Consider the following 20,708-nt stretch of genomic DNA (forward strand, 5'->3'; position numbering starts at 1 on the left):
CCATTCCAAAGAAACCCAAGATAACAGGACTTAACGACTACAGACCTGTGGCTCTAACGTCTGTCGTCATGAAGTCGTTTGAAAAACTGGTTCTGGCTTATCTGAAGGACATCACTGGACCCTTACTGGACCCCCTGCAGTTTGCTTATCGAGCAAACAGGTCCGTGAATGATGCAATCAACATGGCATTGCACTTCATCCTGCAACATCTGGACAAAACAGGGACTTATGTGAGGATCCTGTTTGTGGACTTTAGTTCGGCTTTCAACACCATCATCCCAACAACCCTCCAGACCAACCTGACCCAGCTCTCTGTTCCTAGCTCTATCTGTCAGTGGATCACCAGCTTTCTGACAGATAGGCAACAGTTAGTGACACTGGGGAAATTCATGTCAAACAGCTGCTCCACCAACACTGGTGCCCCTCAGGGATGTGTTCTCTCCCCTCTGCTCTTCTCCCTGTACACCAACGACTGCACCTCTAAAGACCCCTCTGTCAAGCTCCTGAAGTTTGCAGACGACACTACAGTCATCGGCCTCATACAGGACGGTGACGAGTCTGCTTACAGACAGGAGGTTGAGCAGCTGGCTGTCTGGTGCAGTCTTAACAACCTGGAGCTAAACACGCTCAAAACAGTGGAGATGACTGTGGACTTTAGGAGAAACTCCCCTGCACTTTCCCCACTCACCATCATGAACAGCACTGTGGCTGCAGTGGAGTCATTCAGATTCCTGGGAACCACCATCTCTCAGGACCTGAAGTGGGACAATCACATTGGCTCCATTGTGAAAAAAGCCCAACAAAGGTTATACTTCCTTCGCCAGCTGAGTAAGTTTAACCTGCCACAGGAGCTGCTGAAACAGTTCTACTCAGCCGTCATTGAGTCAGTCCTGTGTACTTCAATTACTGTCTGGTTTGGTTCAGCTACAAAATCAGATATCAGAAGACTACAGAGAACTGTTCGGACTGCTGAAAGGATTATTGGTGCTCCCCTGCCCACCCTCCAAGAACTGTACACATCCAGAGTGAGGAAAAGGACTCAGAAAATCACTCTGGATCCCTCACATCCAAGTCACCCCATCTTTGAACTTCTGCCATCTGGCCGGCGCCTCAGAGCCGCAAATACAAGAACAGCAACGCACAAGAATAGTTTCTCCCCCCAGGCAATCTACCTCATGAACAGTTAAATGTTTCCCACTTAAACTTATGCAAAAATGTGCAATATCCTTATATTTATTTGTTACCCCTCCATCCTAGAACATTCCTGCATCTCACTCAATCCTATTCCATTATCATTTATAGCACAATTGTTTATCCACGTATTTATTTGCCAATTTGTAATTCTCCTGTAAGGTTTTTTTTTTTTTTTTTTTTTGTCTGTGTGTTGTTGTCTCTGTTTACTGGAAGCTTATGTCACTAAAACAAATTCCTTGTATGCGCAAGCTTACTTGGCAATAAAGCTCTTTCTGATTTCACCTTCCCCAGCTCCACCTGTATAGATCTGCTACAGGTTATATGCTACTTGTGCAGCAGCAGTATGTCTTAAATACTCACAGCACTGTTTGGGTGTATGTATTGGCATTAGTAAGTTCCTGTACTTGCTTTGCAGCAGCAATAATTTACAACAACAGCAGTAACTAACAGCAGCAGTAATTTAGCAATGTAGCAGATATATTCCACCAAGACCAAATACATTAACATTGTCATATCCATTACCATGCTAAAATCTTTAGAGAGTTGTCATGATAGAACTGTAGTCACATCAAAAAACCCTGCTGGGTTTTGTGCTGTTGAATCATGGGACAGGTCACAGATTGCTCAAGGGCCCACATATAGGGCTAAAAGTGCTCTTTACAGAAATCAGAAAATATGATTTCCTGTTCAATCTATCAACTCATAATGCACAATTGACAGTTTCCTGTCCAGCAGGCCTATATTTTAAGACAGTCTGGGAAAAACCCTGGATATCTGCAATGGACATGGGAATTACTAGTGATATCAGCTAAAAAACCAAAGGCATCAGATCATAGTCAGTTAGTGCAAAAAAAATAAAAAAAAAAAAAATAAAAAGAAAAAACATTATTAAACATAGGAAACAGAAATACTTATACTGTATGTTTTTTTTTGTCAGAGGAGTTTAATTTATATTAAAACTAATGGAAAATGTCTCAGGTTACGTATGTAACCATGGTTCCCTGAGAATGGAACGAGACACTGCATCCTTCACTATGGGCAACACCTTCAGCATGACCAGTGTCTGAAGCATACATCTAACACTACACACTAACAATAACATTCACTTGCGTCTGAAGCATGGCAGGAGAACTAGAGGACGCAGTCTCTCATTCCCTTCTTAGGGAACCATTGTTACATATTTAACCTGAGCCGTTCCCTTCTGAGGAATTTCGAACTGCATCCTCTAGAGGTCGCTATGGGGAACGGTATACCCACACCGCCATGCTGAGGGGAGTGCATGCCAGAAACCACAGCAAGCACTAAGTACCAACACTACTATAGCCATGGGAGTTGCACCAAGGACATCTTGACGGCTTTCAGTGACATTATCCCCTTCGGCCAATGGCCTGAGCTGCATACCCTAAAATAACTTACCGGTTAAGGGCTGGGCAAGAGAGCCCAAGCCTATGGCAGAGCTTAAGGCTTGGAATCAGAAGAAAAAGATTCCTTTAAGGGGATACAGCCAGGTGTCTAAATACCAAACCAGACCTTGACCTGCCACCCAGTGGGGCTACCGCCAGTTCAGAATAAACCTGCTAAACAACTGACTCGACAGATCTTTGGTAGCAACACCTTGCTCAGAAACGTATAAGCAGATATAAATAAAATGAGTGGAGCCCAAGGTGAGAGCCTGGGCCTAAACCAACTCAGAGAAAGTGAATGAGGTTGACAGTGTGCAAACCTTACCATATAGGATTTTAGAAAGTCAGCAGAATGCTTAGCATGCACCCTTACCACAATGTGGATTTTATAAAGTGCACAGAGCTCAGCGTGTGCACTTACTATAGCATCGATTTAGAAACACCATTGCTTAGGAGCCTAGGAGCCCTACGTGACTGTGGCACGCTCACAGAACAGAATCTAAAGCATTTGCCCAGAAGGGAGTGCCGCGCTTGCAAGAGGCACTTCACGGTGAGTGGACGATGAGCAGAGCAAGATCTGTGGTGAGACTCAACTCAGCCACCTCATCCGGGGATAGACCCTGAACTTTATCCAGGTCTTTCGACAGATCAGCCTGATAAGCCTAAAGCACCACTATGGTATGCAACGAGGCTGCCGCATGACCTGCTGCTTTGTATGTCCTGCCATTCAAACGAGATATATGATGAAGGACGGCAGGGAGAGAGCCTTAAGAGAAGATGCCTCTCCCATAGAGAGATATAGCAGGCCGACGCCTCTTCAACAGGGGGCATTGAGAAGGCATCTTCTCATAACCATTCTCATGCATCCCCTCAATCTATGGATGCGAGATGAGAATGGATTTTTCCACATGGAGATCAGGAAGAAATGGAAGGCTCACCTGAGCTAGAAGGCTATGGCTAGAAAGAAAACGCTTGTCGAGGCATCACTTTCTTGGCCCGCTTCCACGGCAAGTCAAGCCTCACCGTGGCATGATCCATAACCTTACATATATAAAATATAAGCTATGAAACTGGCCTTAGCAAGTAAAATAGGTCAAAGATTTAAGTTGATGATAGAAATTTATTAACAGAATTTTAATTTGACATTTGTCACCATTCACCATTGGACATATGGAGTAAACAAATTAAATAAAAAAGTGCGTGTTACTATCCTAAAAAGTCCAGAAGACCAACCTGCCCATAGTTGAAGAAACAAACCCAACGGAACAACAGACTTCAAACAGATGCCTTCCAAACAGTAAACAGCCAAGAAATTGTAAGTGGCCATATTCTCCAAATTTGAACAGCTCAGTCTACTGGTTCTCCAGGAATGAAACAAAGTGGTAAAATAGAGAAGTCTGCGAGTCATAGGACACAACCTGAAATGGAGAAGTAGAATAAAAGCAGGCAATGCTAGCAGTGGGAAGATTGTTGGGACATACTTAAAGTGATGAAGTGGCCAGTAATGTACCCTTGTTCAAACCCTTAGTCTCCTTACCAATAATTCAAAGCCAATTAAACTGTGTGGGAAATAAAAGGCTAGGATTGAGGAGGGCATTAAGTTCTTAAAATCAAATAAGCATAACAGACAAGCCTAAGAACACATTAGCTCTGAAATACAGACTCACATTAATGGTATGCTACTATTGCCTCTGGACTTGAATGAGATAAACATGAGATCAGGACAGGATATATGAAAAGAAGAGGGTTGATTTGTGTCAGCTGGGTCATTTCATGTGAAACCTAACCCATCTGGGCATGTCCATCTCAGAAAATTGGCATGGAAATGTAATCTGTGTGGATCGCTGGCTAGGTAAGGACACAGCATAGGGTTTTTGAGGTGATTCAATGATGCAGATTGGACTATGAAAATATTCTCTTTACATTATTTATTAAGTTGTTTAATGCTGGTTGCACATTTTTTATTACACAACTGTCAGCATCAGACAACACTATGCAAATAAGTGAATACTATACAGTGTTATTTTAGTATTTATTTGTTTATAGTTTAGATTTTTATTTAAGTTTAGGTTTCTTGTTGCATGCTTTATATGGTTATTATTATTTTTAAAACATTTCTATTTAGTGTTAATTTATTTTGTCCGTTTTAGTTTTCGTACTTAAGATTTTTGAGATTTAATTTTATTTCATATATATATATAATAAGCTTATTTATTAATGTAGTTCATGAAAATGAATAAATACCTGCCATTATTTACACAGCAATTTCATGGAAAACAACAACAACCAATACAGTCTTCAAAAAGCTTTCTTCATACTTTTCAAATTTTTCTCAAGGAAATTACTTTTCTCAGAAATAGACAACTTCCACTTTCCAAGCATACTCATAGCCTCTTAAAGTGATGCTGCCATAGCAATATATCTTAATCACCCAGACTGAAGAACACAGATACTGAATCTATGGTGAGTACTTGATGACTAAAGTGGAATTTCCCTGGGTCCCATCAGGCAGTCAAAAAGTCCCATGATCGTAGGTCCAGTAAGTGAGCTATTGATTAAACATGAATGCTTACGGAAAATGGCGTTGACTAAAAATCTGAAGAAAGCAGTGCCATGAAAATTTCCTTCATGTAGACATGTGCTGTATTCTACATCCTCCCATCAACAGAGCAGTTCAAATAAAAGGTCAGGAGGTACTATCCCAACTGGATGAATGCCGGGAAATGAGAACTGTTGATGATTTCCCCTTCCAATATTAATAGATAAAGCATCAATTTTGCTCTGATGACTCACCACCCTTAAAAGCAAAATTACATTCCCCTTTTCCTGAATGCCTAGACACGAAATTAAAGATTGTTAAGGTTAGAAATGGTCCACCAAGATTATGTAACCAGCCATCGTTTGAATATAGTTCATAAACATGTGAAGGAATTTAAAGACAGTGATAATTCTAATACGGTGCATAGAATAAATAGAAATAGATTGTGACAGTATAAACGTCTCTACAGTCACTTTTGATCAGTTTTGTCAGTGCTGGCATTTGTGTTCAATCTCAGCACTGACAGCTCATCAAACACTCCAATAAGACTCCCCTCTTTTTCTCCCCTCTCTTCCCAGAGCCTTTCTTACCAGACTATACCTGGACTGACCTGGCTCTACCCAGCTGGGTCTCGACCCCAGATGCAGGTGAGGGAGAGAGATCAGAAGTGAGCAATGGAGCCATTGTTCTGCACCCAGAGCCTGAGCCATGACAGGGGGAACGGGTGCGATAGGGGCAGGAATGCTCTAGGATGAACTGACATCAAAGAACTACAGGCAAAAGGCCGAGAGGGAGGCATTCTGCAGACATGATTATAGGTACCGCACTAACTGGAGATAAGAAAGAATGAGAGGTTGTTGTGGCGCAGACCTGAGATCAGTTTTTAAGTGTCACTAAATAATGGCAGATTTTAGTGAGAATACGAAGGCCTGGTCCCAGATCAGCATAAAGGGGATTTCAATCAAGATAATGTATGTGAGGGAGCAAAGGCTTTGAAAACCGCCTACTGTGTCTTTCATTTTCTCCACTGCCTTTCTATGAGAAACTGTAAGGGTTTACATTTTCCTCGCAGACTACTGTGATCACCTTCCGTCTTTTGGAATAAGAAATATGTATGTGTGCCAACAGTTTTGGTACTAATAAGACTTTATTTTTTATTAGATTTTTAGCTGAGAAAGGACTAAATCAAATTATAAAATTTATTATAGCACATTATTGATAGTATAGAATCATTTACTCATTTATACGAAAGAAATGTGTTAAATAGTGAACCAATATGTGGGCCCTAGATAGTCTTCTGAAGATAAGATGCCTTTACAGTGTTTAAGAGCTAAATATTCCTGCCACATCCATTTGTTTACACTTAAAACCACCCTGAATTCAAACTAACAATGTCAGGCTTTCATGGCCATGGAGCTCATGTTAGATAACAGAAATTCTCTCACTCATTCACACAGAAACATATACAAACACATTCAAAATTACTGCTGCTGGTGTTTTGGTCCTCTTCACTCCTGCCAAAACCCTGCTGAGTTGTAGCGCAGTCTGGAAAAGGAGAGTACAGTAAGGAATGATGCCCAGATGGGCATCACTTTCCTTGCACAACATAAATACTGTTTGCTCTCTTGTGTTGTGACCCAAAAATCCATCGCCATAACAACCTGGAAATTAACCATGAATGCTCTCCATCTTGGGCCATAGTTTGCGTGATGTAACCAGGCTGTGAACCCCACATTCCTGGCCTGATACAGAGAGGCTTTGATGTGCTTTGAAACAGGGGACCATTGTGCTGAAATCAGGTCTGCGTTTTATCATCCATCACACACCAGAATACCAAGTCGCAGAGCTGCGGGAGGTCATTACATAACGCAGTAGCCTCCAAACAAATCCTGAACATCTCCAAATTCTTAACTTGCAACTGATATTATGAAGATCAACATAACTGGAATCTGACTGACAAAGAAAATGCTGCAAAATGCATGATGCATTGTCTTCTCTTTGTCTCCATTGCATTCAAACCTTTTCTAAGACTTGGAAAATACCAACACAGGCTCATTGGAAATATGTGATGATGGAGGCAGTCGCACATGCTGAGTCTAGCTCCTGTTGATTTCTGGTGTTGATTCCAGGGAGACAGAGGTCAAATCGTAATGATCTCCTATGGATCACCAGCCTGGTGTGTCCTCAACTTGAACGCAAAACAGATGTTACCAGAACACCTTATCTGATGCCATTTAATAATTCGGTAGCCGACATATAATATAAAACTCCCTTTTCACACTACCACAATCCAAAAAGTCATTTTTAACTACAGTGCCACACTGCAAAACTTTTTTTTGTCAAAATATCAATAATAAATTAAGATAATTTATTGTTTACAGGATAATAAATAAATAAATAAATAAAAAAATTAAATTAGGAAATTTATTCCTAAAACAGGATTATTTTACTTACCCCACTGGCGGATAATTTTACTTATTTTAAGCAAAATGCACTTAATAAATTTTTTATTATTATTTTTTTTTCTGGAAATAAGACTAAATATCTCATGGCATTTTGCTTATCTAGTAAATGCACCTTAATTAAATAATTGTTTAAAATATTTTTATTAGAAACAATTCACAAATACTAAGATAAGCATTTTTTTGCAGTGTATTTAGACTACATCTCAGTTATATATTGTCTTTAAAAGCATTCTGTGCTGAAAATTACATTCACTTGTAGCATGTATTATAAATGCACAGCATTTAGTATCATTTTCATAACATTTGAGTTTTATTGGCAGTATTGCATAAAAAAAATATTCTGTTCACAAGTGATATTCACTTTGGTTGTTAGTTTTCTTTACACATTACATGTTTCATCCATTGCACACACTGATTCTACTATCTTGGAACTTGGTACAATAATAATAATAGAAATGACGCCTAAGGATCAGTCGTGGTCTGTGTAAGCATGGATATAAATCATTTTCACACAGTAAATATTGAAAGGTTTTACACTACCAATCAAAATTATGAAGTCGATATGATTTTTATTTTTATTTGTTAATATTTAATGTATTTTAATTTAAAATAACAGATTTCTACTTTAATATTTATTTATTTATTTTTTTACATTTAATTTATTCATGTGATAGGAAAGCTGAAGTTTCATTCAATTTCTCCAGTCTTCAGTGTCACATGATCCGTCAGAAACCATTTTAATATGCTGACTTGCTGCTCAATAAACATTCCTTATCATTATCAAAGTTGAAACAGTTGTACTGATTTACAGTTTACATGGCAATCGAACGTTTCAATATTACACTATGGCATGTTGTGTGAAGAGTGTAGCAGCATTGATGTGACTGAGAAACGACTGTAAGTTAGCAAAAATGAAACAACAAATGACAAAAGGGCTAGCGGTATAACACAGTTGATATATAGAAGTCAGCATACATCAAAAGACCACATGAGTAGCAGCGAATGGCCAAGAGCTATTTGTTAATAGCTAGCATGTAACATTTGTCTTTAGCCTAAGGGTGAGACCGACATCAGGATAAATGCTTTGGTGTGCCCCAACAAAGCATCTCTTTCAGACAGCAAATAGCCATGTATCCATAAGGGAATGAAGAAGTTTGTTCTAGATATATATCACTATAGTAATAATCTTCAATTTCCAGCCACATCTACAGTATAGTGCTCTGTTCTGATATCAGGCAGCTCATCGTCTGTCTGAACATCTGCTAGTGTTTAAGACAGATTCAGTGCCACCAGTTTACATACTAATGCCGGAAAGTAAGTTTTTATGCATAATTTGACTAGGATTTACAAAAGTTTTTTAATTTTCTGGTCACTTTATAGGTTATACGATTTTTCACTCTGATAAAATGGTTAGAATCCAGTATTGAAAACATCAACTAAATATGATATGTATAAATAGCCATAAATGATTATCACATCTGATTATTTCTTTTTTCTTTTTTTTTCCATGCTGTATCACCCTGCCATCGCTTATACCATTTAATGCAGGTTATGATAAAAAAAAAGAGGCCACGTGAACTTACCTGCTCTGTCTTTCTCAGAAAGTACAGCAGAGGTCTGAAAGATAGAAATAAAGAAAGATTAATATCTTGAAAATGATAAGGAAATACAACAATATTTTTAATATATATATATATATATATATATATATATGTGTGTGTGTGTGTGTGTGTGTGTGTGTGTGTGTGTGTGTGTGTGTGTGTGTAAAATCCCTAAAATACATTTTATCACGTCTGAAGATCAACTTATATTTGAAATTTCTATAATTCATATTTCACTTTAAGGTTCCAGAGGTGAACCAATAAAACAGTGTCACAATGTAACTCTATAAACAAAGTTTACATTTCAAACCAATCCAATATAAACTAGCCTACCACCTGTTCCTCTGAGTAAAACACTGTGTGTGTGGTGTGAATGTGTGTTCATGCCCACCAAGTGCAGCTGGTTAAGAAATAAGGCCATTTGTGTAGCCTCTGCAACCTTAAAAACACCCTCCTCCTTATGAACAAGATACCCCCAACACACACACACATGCTTATGTACCCGCTAAAACAGCTGATAGTCTATTCTATCATTATCTCACTTAATGTGGTTATCCATAATTTGTTAGATCATGTGTGTATTTAATGATAACTCTGCTTAACTTTTGTTTTTCAACAAGGAGGAGGGGAGTACGGGACAAAAATAACCATGCTGCATATTTTTACCATGTCGGCACGTCTCAGTGCAAAAAACACAACTGAAAAATACCCCCGACACACACACAAAAAATGTGTGTAAGTGATTATTTTAGCCACAGAATTGTGCTTGGAAAAATTATGAATTTCTTTGCTTGGCAAAGGTATTTTTATGGTTTCCAAATTCAGCACAATTTTGAATTTGGTTAAAGACCTTTGTAAAGACTTTCTGTGCTCAAACAGGAAGATTTGATTATATTGAAGGACTTTTTCAAAAGGCTTTAGCTATGTTATAACAGTGAAGCATGATCGCTACTGTCAGTTGTATGCAGTATTAAGTGGCAGGACATACTCATTTGCATCTAAGCATTTGATTGGATAAAAATCAGCATATTGCAGGATGAGTCATCAACACTTTTAATGAGTTTTCCTGTGAAAGTTGCAGCAGATTTGAAATGTCTAGCTGTTATATGGTGAAAATGCTAATGGTTGTCGGAGCTGATAGCCTTGGGCAGCACGCCAACATGTAGCACCGTTGCACTTTGGGCGTCCCAAGTTCGAGTCCCAGATCGTGGACATTTCCTGATCCTATCCCCCGCTTCCCATTCACTTACTGTCCTTTCTACATAAAGGCATAACAACACCAAATATAAAATTAAAATAAAGCTAATGGTTCAGCACGCCAACATGTAGCACCGTTGCACCCAGATCGTGGACATTTCCTGATCCTATCCCCCTCTCTCTCCCACATCGCTTCCCATTCACTTATAGTTCTTTCTAAATAAAGGCATAAAAACACCAAATATAATTCTAAAAATAAAAGAAAGCTAATGGTTTAGGAATGCACTACAGTGATTTTATTGCTACTAAAACTATTAATATTGTTTCATTTAATAATAATAAAAAAAAATAAGTTGAAATTAAATATTAGACTTAAAAAATAATAATAAAATAATGAAAACTAACTGAAAATGGTTGAAAGTTGAAATACTAAAACTAAATTAAAACATGAAATTGACAAAAGCACATAAAAAACTAAAATTACTCAAAATAAAATGAAAACCAAAACTAAAAAACAAAAATACTAGCTAGTTCAAATCTAAATAATATATTAGCGTAATAGTAAAAAATAAAATAAAACGTTTGCTAGGATATAAGTGACCTCAAAGCTAAAAATGCATGGACAAAAAGCCATGAAACTCTAAATTTGATTTAACAGTGCCTCTAAATGACTCTCTTTCCTAAAACAGAGCAATGGCTATTAATATATGTTCCTTTGTTAGTTGTTCATTATTGTTCATTATCCTCATGTGTTGACTTTTTTTAGTCAGGCCGAACAGGAATTTCTGTGGATCCAAAGGAATGTCGGGGCCTCCTTCTCCGGGCGACCTTCATCCACAGAACTCCTGCTCTGTCCGCTGATCTTTGACTTGGTGTAATCCCAAAATCCCTGGAAACGATCATACTGACAGAAACACCTCTATCATCTGCCTTGAAAGAGTGATGCATCCTGTTATATGAAAAATGTGGTTTTCTCTTCAGAGCATATTCTTCTTCTTTATCTTCCATGTTTTCATGTTCTATCTCTCTCCCCAATTCCTTTATTGCCCTCTGTTATCACATTCTCTTATTTTATCTACCCCGTTCTTTGTTTCCACATTCTTCTGCTTTTGTTAACGTACCCTCATCCCTGCATCCACCCATCCTCCTCACATGAAGTCAGATGCATGCTGGGAATTATCTTCATGTATGCAAGGGGTAGGAGTGGCTCATCTTAGGTGTGTGCATGTGTGTTTAACAAGATAACTGCATGATTGTGATCTTAATGGACACAGTGTACCTCAGACATTTTAAAAACATTTTGTTTTTGTGTTTGTATCAAAAATGTCTCATAGCAGTGTGTGCATCAGTGTGCAGAGATACTGAAACATTCTAAAAGGATTCTTGGCATTAATGACCATAAAACATATTTAAAGGTGAAGTGTGCGATTTATGTGACTCTACAGGCAAAAATGCAATAAAAAGGTAGGTGAAAAACAGTGGAAATGTGAGCTCAAAAATTTGAGGTGAGTAGTATGTCAGAATGTCAGTATGCCAACACCAATAAGACTGTAAAGTATTGCACAGAATATACATCAACGTGCATTAAAAACTCCACAACCCGTTGACTCAGGTTTCGCAACCATAATGTGCAATTAGGAGTCTGCAGATTCATTTGAAACATGATGCAGTATAGCGTTAGCCATATTATCATAGCGTGACTGTGACCACCACAGTAACACATTCTACATTCCTCTATGTGTAGGCCTGTTGTTTTCTCAAATATACAGAAACAACTCAAGGCCACCGACAGTGAAATACTATTAATACTTTGGAGAGCTTCTGGCATACTCGGAATAACTACGTATATTTGAGTCCGAGCACTGTTATCATGTGCTATCCCAAACACACCACCCACCACCCTCATACGAGTGGGAAGAGGGTTAAAATTGGCTCAGAACAAAAGAATAAAAGATGGAGAGGAAGCAGGGAATGAGGTGGCAGGAAAATAGGACAATGAGATCAAATGTATAAATAACATAATGAAAAGCAAAACAGGCAAGCATCACTATTACTATCACTCATACTGCTGGCCAAGGGTTTACTGAAAATATTAATTGAACTAAAAACTGCATATGGAAATACATCTGAAATTTTTAATTTACAATATTAATTGTTATTACATTGTGTAATTTATGTAACATCAATTATATTACACATTAAAAAAATCATTATTTTATGTTATAAAAATATTGAATTTGTGTTATGGACTTTAATGACGGATCAAATCATGTGGCCTGTTGAGAAGAGCACTATTGCTTTCATAAGTAATTGATCAAATGATTTTCGTCTGCAAGATGAAAATTCCCAGATTTGTATTGAAGAAACTTAAAGCATTTCTAAAGTAAGCAGCCAGCTAGCAGTAAGCACAGTACTTCCATAGTTGAACAAATTGTTTCGTCTGTAAAAAAAAAAAAAAAAAGGCTGTAATTAACCAGCACACACTACCACTACTCTTACTTTCATAAGTGATCGAACAAATGATTTTGTCTGCAAGACGAAAATTTCCATAGATGTACATCGAAACTCTAGTAATTTCTAAAATAAGCAGTCAGATGGCAGCAAGCAACCAGCGAACAACCACTCAGCGATGTCTTAGCAATCGTTTAAACACACACACACACTTAAAATACTTTAGCAACAATATAGCAACACCACAACAACCATCCACTTAAATCGTCCATCGTCTTAAAATTTAAAATTGTGTTAAAATTGAAGAAATTGTTTACAATGTAGTAATTTTACAGGGTCCATCACACTTGCCTGGCAGCACTGGACCACCCAAGCATTTGTCATATGTTACATTTCAGTCATGAGAGTGAGAGTTTTTTTTTTTTTTCATATGTGTGTGTCTAAGTAAGCAATTGTGTGTGCAAGTGTGTATCCACAGTCGTTATGGGCAGGATTGGGTCACATTTTTTGGCCTGTAAGGTCCCTGGGCACAGGTTGTCACAGCATTAGGGATCAGAGGTTGTATCAGGTGTCCAGCAGAAAAAACAACTGGGTAGACCACTTAAGTATTCATTTACTCTCTCTCTCTCTGTGTGTGTGTGTGTATGTGTGTGTGTGTGTGTGTGTGTGTGTGTGAGAGAGAGAGAGAGAGAGAGAGAGAGAGAGAGAGATGGGGTAAACACCAAGCAGTTAAACACATTTAACCAGTTAGCAGGGCAGAAATACATGGATATACACTACGTTATACTGGGAATATCTGCAGTCAAACACATTTTCATTAATTAAAATTCCAGCAAAAAAAAAATATGTTGTGCTTATCAAATAAGACAACAGTTCCATGGTTAAACCAAGCTACAGTTAAAATTATAATAAAGTACTTTGTCCCGCACATCAAAATAAGTATAGTTCTTTAATGCACGCTAAATTAAAACATAACGATTTAATATATACTTGAAAATAAAACTTTTAATTTACATTGTTATATAGTGAGCTCTTTAAATCATGAAAATTGGCTGATAAACAGTGATTAAAATGCCCCCAAACAACTGTTTTTAGTGTGGGGTGTGTGGTAAAATTCTGGTCTGGAATATTTATTTATTTATTTATTTATTTATTTTCATTATTATTGTAATTTGCGGAGTTTGTTAAAACTTTGCTCATACTTGGGGTTATGATTAAAAAAAAAAAAAAATTAAACCACATATGCCACATATAAGTTTAATTTTTTTGCAAGCAAGTCACCACACTGGTTGTGCTACAGACATTGTGTGGCTTTTAGAGAAGTGCGCTATTGTTTTTCTAAGCAACCAGACTACAAATGGCAGCAATTAAATTTAAAAGTAATATCATAGCATCTGACTTGTGTGTGTGTGTGTGTGTGTGTATGCATGCAAGTTGAGCAGGTTGAACTATAGAGTTTACCAGCCCCCTAGTCTGGTTAAGTATGTGCAGCTGGTAGGGGTCAGATTGGCCCACCCAAAGTCTGAGTGGGTAAGGTGTGTGAGTGTGAGTGTCTCGAAGACACACATACACACACACTCATAAATAAATGTAATGATAAGGATACTTGTATACATATTCTTTACTCACAAATACACATATAAACACACACACACACACACACACACACACACACACACACACACACACACACACACACACATATATTCACGTACATACAAACCAAGTTCTTTTTGCCTCTGGTCTCGGAAGGGACCTTATTTATTTATTTATAATTTTTTTGAACATATATACATGCCGTGTGTAGAGTGTGTAGACACAGAGATGCTATCTTTACCCCCCGAACCTCAAACCTTTTCCGTAACTAATGAAGACATTCCAGCACGTGCACTGGGAAACGTGGGAAAAAATGACCTCTCTCTTTTTTTTTCTTCTATTATTGAGAACAACCCCTTCTTTACCCCATAATAACTTCCATATGTTTTATGTGAACCATTTTGGCAGGAAGTGATGTAAATTGGCCCTCAGGGCATGTTACATGGCGCATACTGTATTCCTGAATCAGTGATCACTCAAAACACAGCTTCAATCCAAGCTAAAAACAGCCAGCTGCATAATAATGATACATGTTCCTATCATTTAGTGAGAACATACAGAACTCAGAAATCCAATACAATTGTTCTCACCCACAAGTGTCCTTAGAAAAATATTTTGGTGTTTCTATCCTTACCATTTTGTGAAAAAAAAAAAAATACAAATACAAATAAAAAATAAATAAAAATCATTTTATGCTCCTGTGAAAACACATGTATCTATCTTTTCCAAATTTGGTATGGTCTGAACAATATGATGGCTAGGGACCCAAATGAAGTAAAAGTACAACAGTGGATGGTACAACAGTGGATGGTACAAAAGTACAACGTGCGTACTAATTCTACTTATGAAGGACATAACAAGGACAATGACTGATCCCAGGCTACTAGTATTTTAAAGAGTTTTGCCTTGCCATAGCTACTCAATAGAGGTTTTCAAAGCACTAATATTTATATGTTCGGAACAGTTTGTACATTGTTAAAAAAAATGCAACAGTGCCATAGAAGAACCATTTTGAAAGAACCTTTAATTATTTTTCTCAGTGTGAAGGACTTTTTCCACTATAAAGAACCTTTTGCACAGTGTAACGTTTCCATGGATTTTATGGATAACTTATACCAATAAAGTGCCTTTATTTTTAAGAGTGTACTATAAAAGTTCTATCAATGGAAATTAGAATCTAATTGAACTGATCAATAAAGGACACCATTCTTGTGACTTGAAAGTCCAGTCTCATTTCCTACAGGGTAGAAAAGTTGTAGGTTACAAGATCAGGAACTACATCTCATTTCTGTAGAGCAATGTAATCTTAGGCTGATGATAAACAGGGCAACTTTTTAAGCAATGTCGTCAATGGGCAACCAGGTGAGACACAGGGCCCATGACTGATCTTAACTATTAGATATAAATTTGTTACCCATTCTCAGTATGAAAGTGCCCAAACAACATTGTTAAAAAAAAGTTGACAGTAAAATTGCTCAAAAAGTTGCCCCGTGTACCATCAGCATTAGAACATTCCCTCCAAATGTCACTAACCTCACAATAGCTGGTATTTTCCCCTTTTTCCGGCCCTAATTGACTCCATGGATTAGAGAAAGAGAGTCAGGATGCTTATCCCTATAATCCAGTATAATCCAGGCTCCAATAACAATGGAAGACGCTGAATTAAGCAGACGGCACTTTGGGAAAACAAGAAATGAGACTAACCTATGAAGCAGAATTAGAGTGCCATACAGAGGCACACGAGGAGGGCGGTAATTACCCTGCTGGGCACAGTGGTCTGAGAAAGTGACACAAAAGCAAGACCAATGCTGTATGAATGCTAACAATCAAAGATGATAAATAATTTATACACTTTTCTCTTTAGTAAAAGACTCTATGAGTAAGTTTCAGAAGAGATCAACCCCAAAACTGTACTGAGATACTTAAGTCTTCAAGTTTTCAATAACAAATGAAAGTCACATTGTGAAATATAAAGTTGCAGTTGAGGAAAGTCAAAATGACAAGAATGACAAGGGCCCCATTTTAACGATCTAAACGCAAAGTGTAAAGCGCACCGTGCAGGTGCACTCAGGGCGTGTCCAAATCCACTTTTGCTATTTTAAAGATGGAAAAACAGTCCGTGTTTTTGGAATGGGTTGTCCCTATTCTCTTAATGAGTAATGGGCATAACGTTCAATACACCAATCAGAGTGTCATCTCCCATTTCCTTTAAGAGCGAAATGCGCTCGTGCCAGGGTGGATCACTATTTACTTGGCGGAATTTGTTGGCGGAAAAGCTGAACGCTTCTCAAGCAAAGAAACCGATTTGCTCATGTACGAAGTTAAAGCGCGAGCAGATCATCTACGGGACAAGCAGGAATCCACCAAAGCTCCATGTGATGAGTCAGTTAGTATATATGTGTGTGTATTGGCATGATTGTTCAATTAATTCGCCAATTTCATTCATCATTATAAGTAGTAATAGGCTGAATTGCAAATAGGTAGCCTAATTCTAATACATTACATTTTTATATTTATGTAGCCTACACAATAATATTCTTTACACTATAATCCTTTTTTTTTAATATTTGACATGTTTGTGTGATGTGCACCCCTGTGTGTAATAAACAAAGTCAACGCGCACTGTGGACCCACCCAGAGGCACATTTTCTACCAATGCGCTCTTAAAAAAAATAAAAATTATATATATATATTGCACCATTGACTTTAGACTTTAGACCAGGTTTGAGTTGGTCTATGGTGCAGTCTATTACGAACTCCTTAAAGGTGCCATGTGCAAAAATTGAGGTAAAAATATCCAAAAAATGACCTACACGCATCAAAAGAATGAGAAGCAATAAGGGCGATGATGTCATTAAAAAAATGTCAAGTTATAGTGCTGCAGAGATATCAACCTTAATTAGCATTAGCATTACTAGCCACGGCCCGACAGGTGTCGTAATACCAGTTTCGGCCATGGGAGGCATGACATCGGCACTGCTTTCAATCGCTGGAGACAACTGATGGACCTGAAAGAAATGAGGTTCGACACCGAACTTGCAACATTTCTTTTGGATTGGTAAGTTAGATGCTGTTAGTATTTAGCTAGAAGTTTGTTTTATATGTTTGTGTATTTTTTTTCGGGAAGTTATAACATAGAAATGTATCGAAGGCTGTTCGATAAACGTGCTAATGTTAGCGATGGCTAACCGTAGCTGCGTTTGATAATTAGCTAGCTATAACTTACCCATTTTTTATATCATAACTAACCTGCTCTGTCTAGTCTGTTGGTCTCCGTGTCCTCTTTGATTCGTGGTTTTTCTGTACGTGAGAAAATTGATGTGTGGCGTGAAAGCGTGTGAAAAGAGTCAATTGCGTGTGTCTCACGGTGAATGCTTGAGAGTTGGCAGCTCTGGTTACGTTAGTTGGCGCTAGCTTGGTCAACATCAGCTGTCTGATGTTGACCAATGATGTTGACAGAAAGCTGTCTGTCAAATTAATTTAATTCAAATAATGTGTATATACAACTCAAAATGTAATATGAACAAAACGAATAGGAACATATTCACTGGTAAAGGTGAAGGGGAGTAGCTTGAAGATGTCATGTTTCAAAATCACTTGACATCACCCAACGTTCCTCTGGAGGCAAAACGTCCTCTTATAGCAGCGGTTCTCAATTCCAGTCCTCGCGCCCCACTGCTCTGCATATTTTGCATGTTTCTCTTTGTTAACACACCTGATTCAGATAATCAGCTCGTTAGAAATGAACTCCGTGCATGAACTGTGTGCCAATTGTTCATTGGTCCCTACTCTCTGAGCAGGGGAAATCTGTTGAAGTTTACCTCACATTGAAACATTCATTCACTGATTTGTGCTGTGCAGCGTCTTTAAACATGGACAACTGTGACATCATATACGTCTGTAAATCGATACAATTTAAATTCACGTCTTGCACACTTCAATGCACTTTGATTGGAACATATAGCTACGTTCACTTCGAACTGGAATCATGGCTTAATATCATGTGATGTCCACTTCGCAGGGCACTTATGTTCGAATATAACAAATGTCTGAAGCGCTAAGAGAAACGTTCAAAATGTGCAGAGCAGTGGGGCGTGAGGACTGCAATTGAGAACCACTGTCTTATAGGCTTCAGCTATGCTCTAGGGTTATTGTGAAGGTAGGGGCGGAGCATAGAGACTATGCCGTTTCTCGTTTGTTACTCTAGAGTAGACCAATTCACTTTATTGAGGCATACTGCCCCCATCTGGTATGGAATGTGGAGTATGACTTGATTTTTTTGCCAGACATGACAGATGGCACCTTTAAAATAGCTGTACGCCAGCAATGCGCCTGAACACACCTCTTTTTTAGATAAGCACGCCCATGGGCGCACAAATGGGACCAAATGCATTTGCTAATTAAACGACGTGGCGCTGGACAGGAAAATGCGACTAGCGATTAGCAAACACACTTCCGCTACACCGTTGGGTGTATGATAGGGCCCATATAGCATCAAATTATTAATTATTATTATATTATGAAATATAACACCACACCTATTAAATATAGAAATGGGCTTCTATTCAAGAATACATCAAAGCACAGCATTATGTGATATATATGTACACATTTTTTTTAAAATGACATTCATTATATTTAATACATAAGCTTGTGGGTGTGTACTGTACATAACACCTGTTTCCTCTCTGTCTGTGCGTGTTTGCATATTTACATCATGATTTATCGTTATCGATGCTTTCACAAATGGGGGACCCTGTCACGCACATCTTTCCATCTCCTGCCATTCCGCACCTTTAAATTTATAGACAACTAATGACTGTATTCATTTTGGACCTCAGACCAATTGAGTTCTGCCCATGCTGGGCCAATGAACTGTCAACATCACAATGCTAGCCAAATACACAAATGTCTTATGCTCCTGACAAGCTTGAGTTATGAGATGAAAGTAGGCTGAAGCATTCAGGGTTCTGGATCATGTGAGGAGAAAAACAAAGACTGTAATATAGTCAACACAACCAAGTGTGTACGATGTATTAAATGTTTCCAGACTGCTGACCTGAGATGAATGAATTAACCAATGACTTCTCTAAGTACTCATTATAGATACCATTGAAATGAATCGGAAGGGTGGGAAAGCATATTCATTAGGCGGCTTAGATGTTCTCCATGACTGCCAGTGTGTCTCCTAAACACAGCGATCTCTTTCTTTTCAATCCTCTTACATAACCAGAACCTCAGAGTGGGTCATTGTGATGTGTAAAATCACTTATATCATATGTGTCATGTCTGATTTTTCCCCTATTTTCTCGGACACACAGAGCAAGATAAAGCCCTTGTTTTGAGCTGTAAGAATGCCTGATACAGCATGCCTGACCTTGAACACTTCGGAAAACAGAAATTTCCTGCTAAGAGGTTACATTTTCCACATCCTTCTCTAAAAAAAAACAATCTTTTTTGACACCCATTCTCTCACTCATTCTCACCAAAGCCACAATTGGGAAACATTTGCCTACTCCACAGTTTTACTGTTTGTCAGTATTTAACAGAGAGAGAGAGAGAGAGAGAGAGAGAGAGAGGAAAAAAAAACTTTTATTTCAGCTCTATCAAGAGGAATGGAGGTCAATTATTCATAAAACACTTAGGTGGTAAGGTGGTAACAAGAGTTTTGAATTATTTAACAAGGGAACATATTCAATTTAGAAGTACAAATGAATGCTGTTTGTAATTAAAACGGATTAAAAACACTCAAAAATACTTGAAAGAAGTGTCTTATACTCAGAAATTATTCTAATATGCTGATTTGGTGCTCAAGAAACATTATTATTATTATTATTATAAATGTTGAAAAAAGTTGTGTTGCTTTGTGAAAACCATGCTATTTTTCAGGATTCTCTCATGTTTAGAAGATAAAAGAAATATAAATCTTTTGTTGCACTATATAAATGTATTGCCACTTGATGCATCCTTAATGTACTAATTTCTACATCCTAAATATGAGTTTAAATAAATAAATATCTAACCTATAACTTTTGAACAATAGTGTTCATTATTTCCATATATCATTATCTCTCTCTCTCTCTCTCTCTCTCTCTTACACACACACACACACACACACACACACAGTTAATTTCAGACCATGCAAAGGCCTTGAGCTGAAAGATGACTAATGCATTTTCAAACAGGCCCTTATGAGTCCTCATGATTTCATGACTGACACATCTTCTAGTCCTTTCTCTCACCATGTATCTATTTAACTTTC

At 37.9% G+C, this 20,708-nt stretch overlaps 1 protein-coding gene across 1 annotated transcript in view; it reads right to left on the reverse strand.

Moving 5' to 3' along the window:
• The window catches only part of LOC132143509 (rho GTPase-activating protein 7-like), a 115,359-nt gene that overhangs the window by 73,475 nt on the left and 21,176 nt on the right, over nucleotides 1–20,708 (reverse strand). Inside the window, exon 5 of the mRNA XM_059553777.1 lies at nucleotides 9,185–9,218. Coding sequence (XP_059409760.1) covers nucleotides 9,185–9,218 — 34 coding nt within the window. The remainder of the gene's footprint in view (nucleotides 1–9,184; nucleotides 9,219–20,708) is intronic.

This window comes from Carassius carassius, chromosome 7 (genome assembly GCF_963082965.1).
Source record: "Carassius carassius chromosome 7, fCarCar2.1, whole genome shotgun sequence".
In the NCBI taxonomy this organism is placed as follows: Eukaryota; Metazoa; Chordata; class Actinopteri; order Cypriniformes; family Cyprinidae; genus Carassius; species Carassius carassius.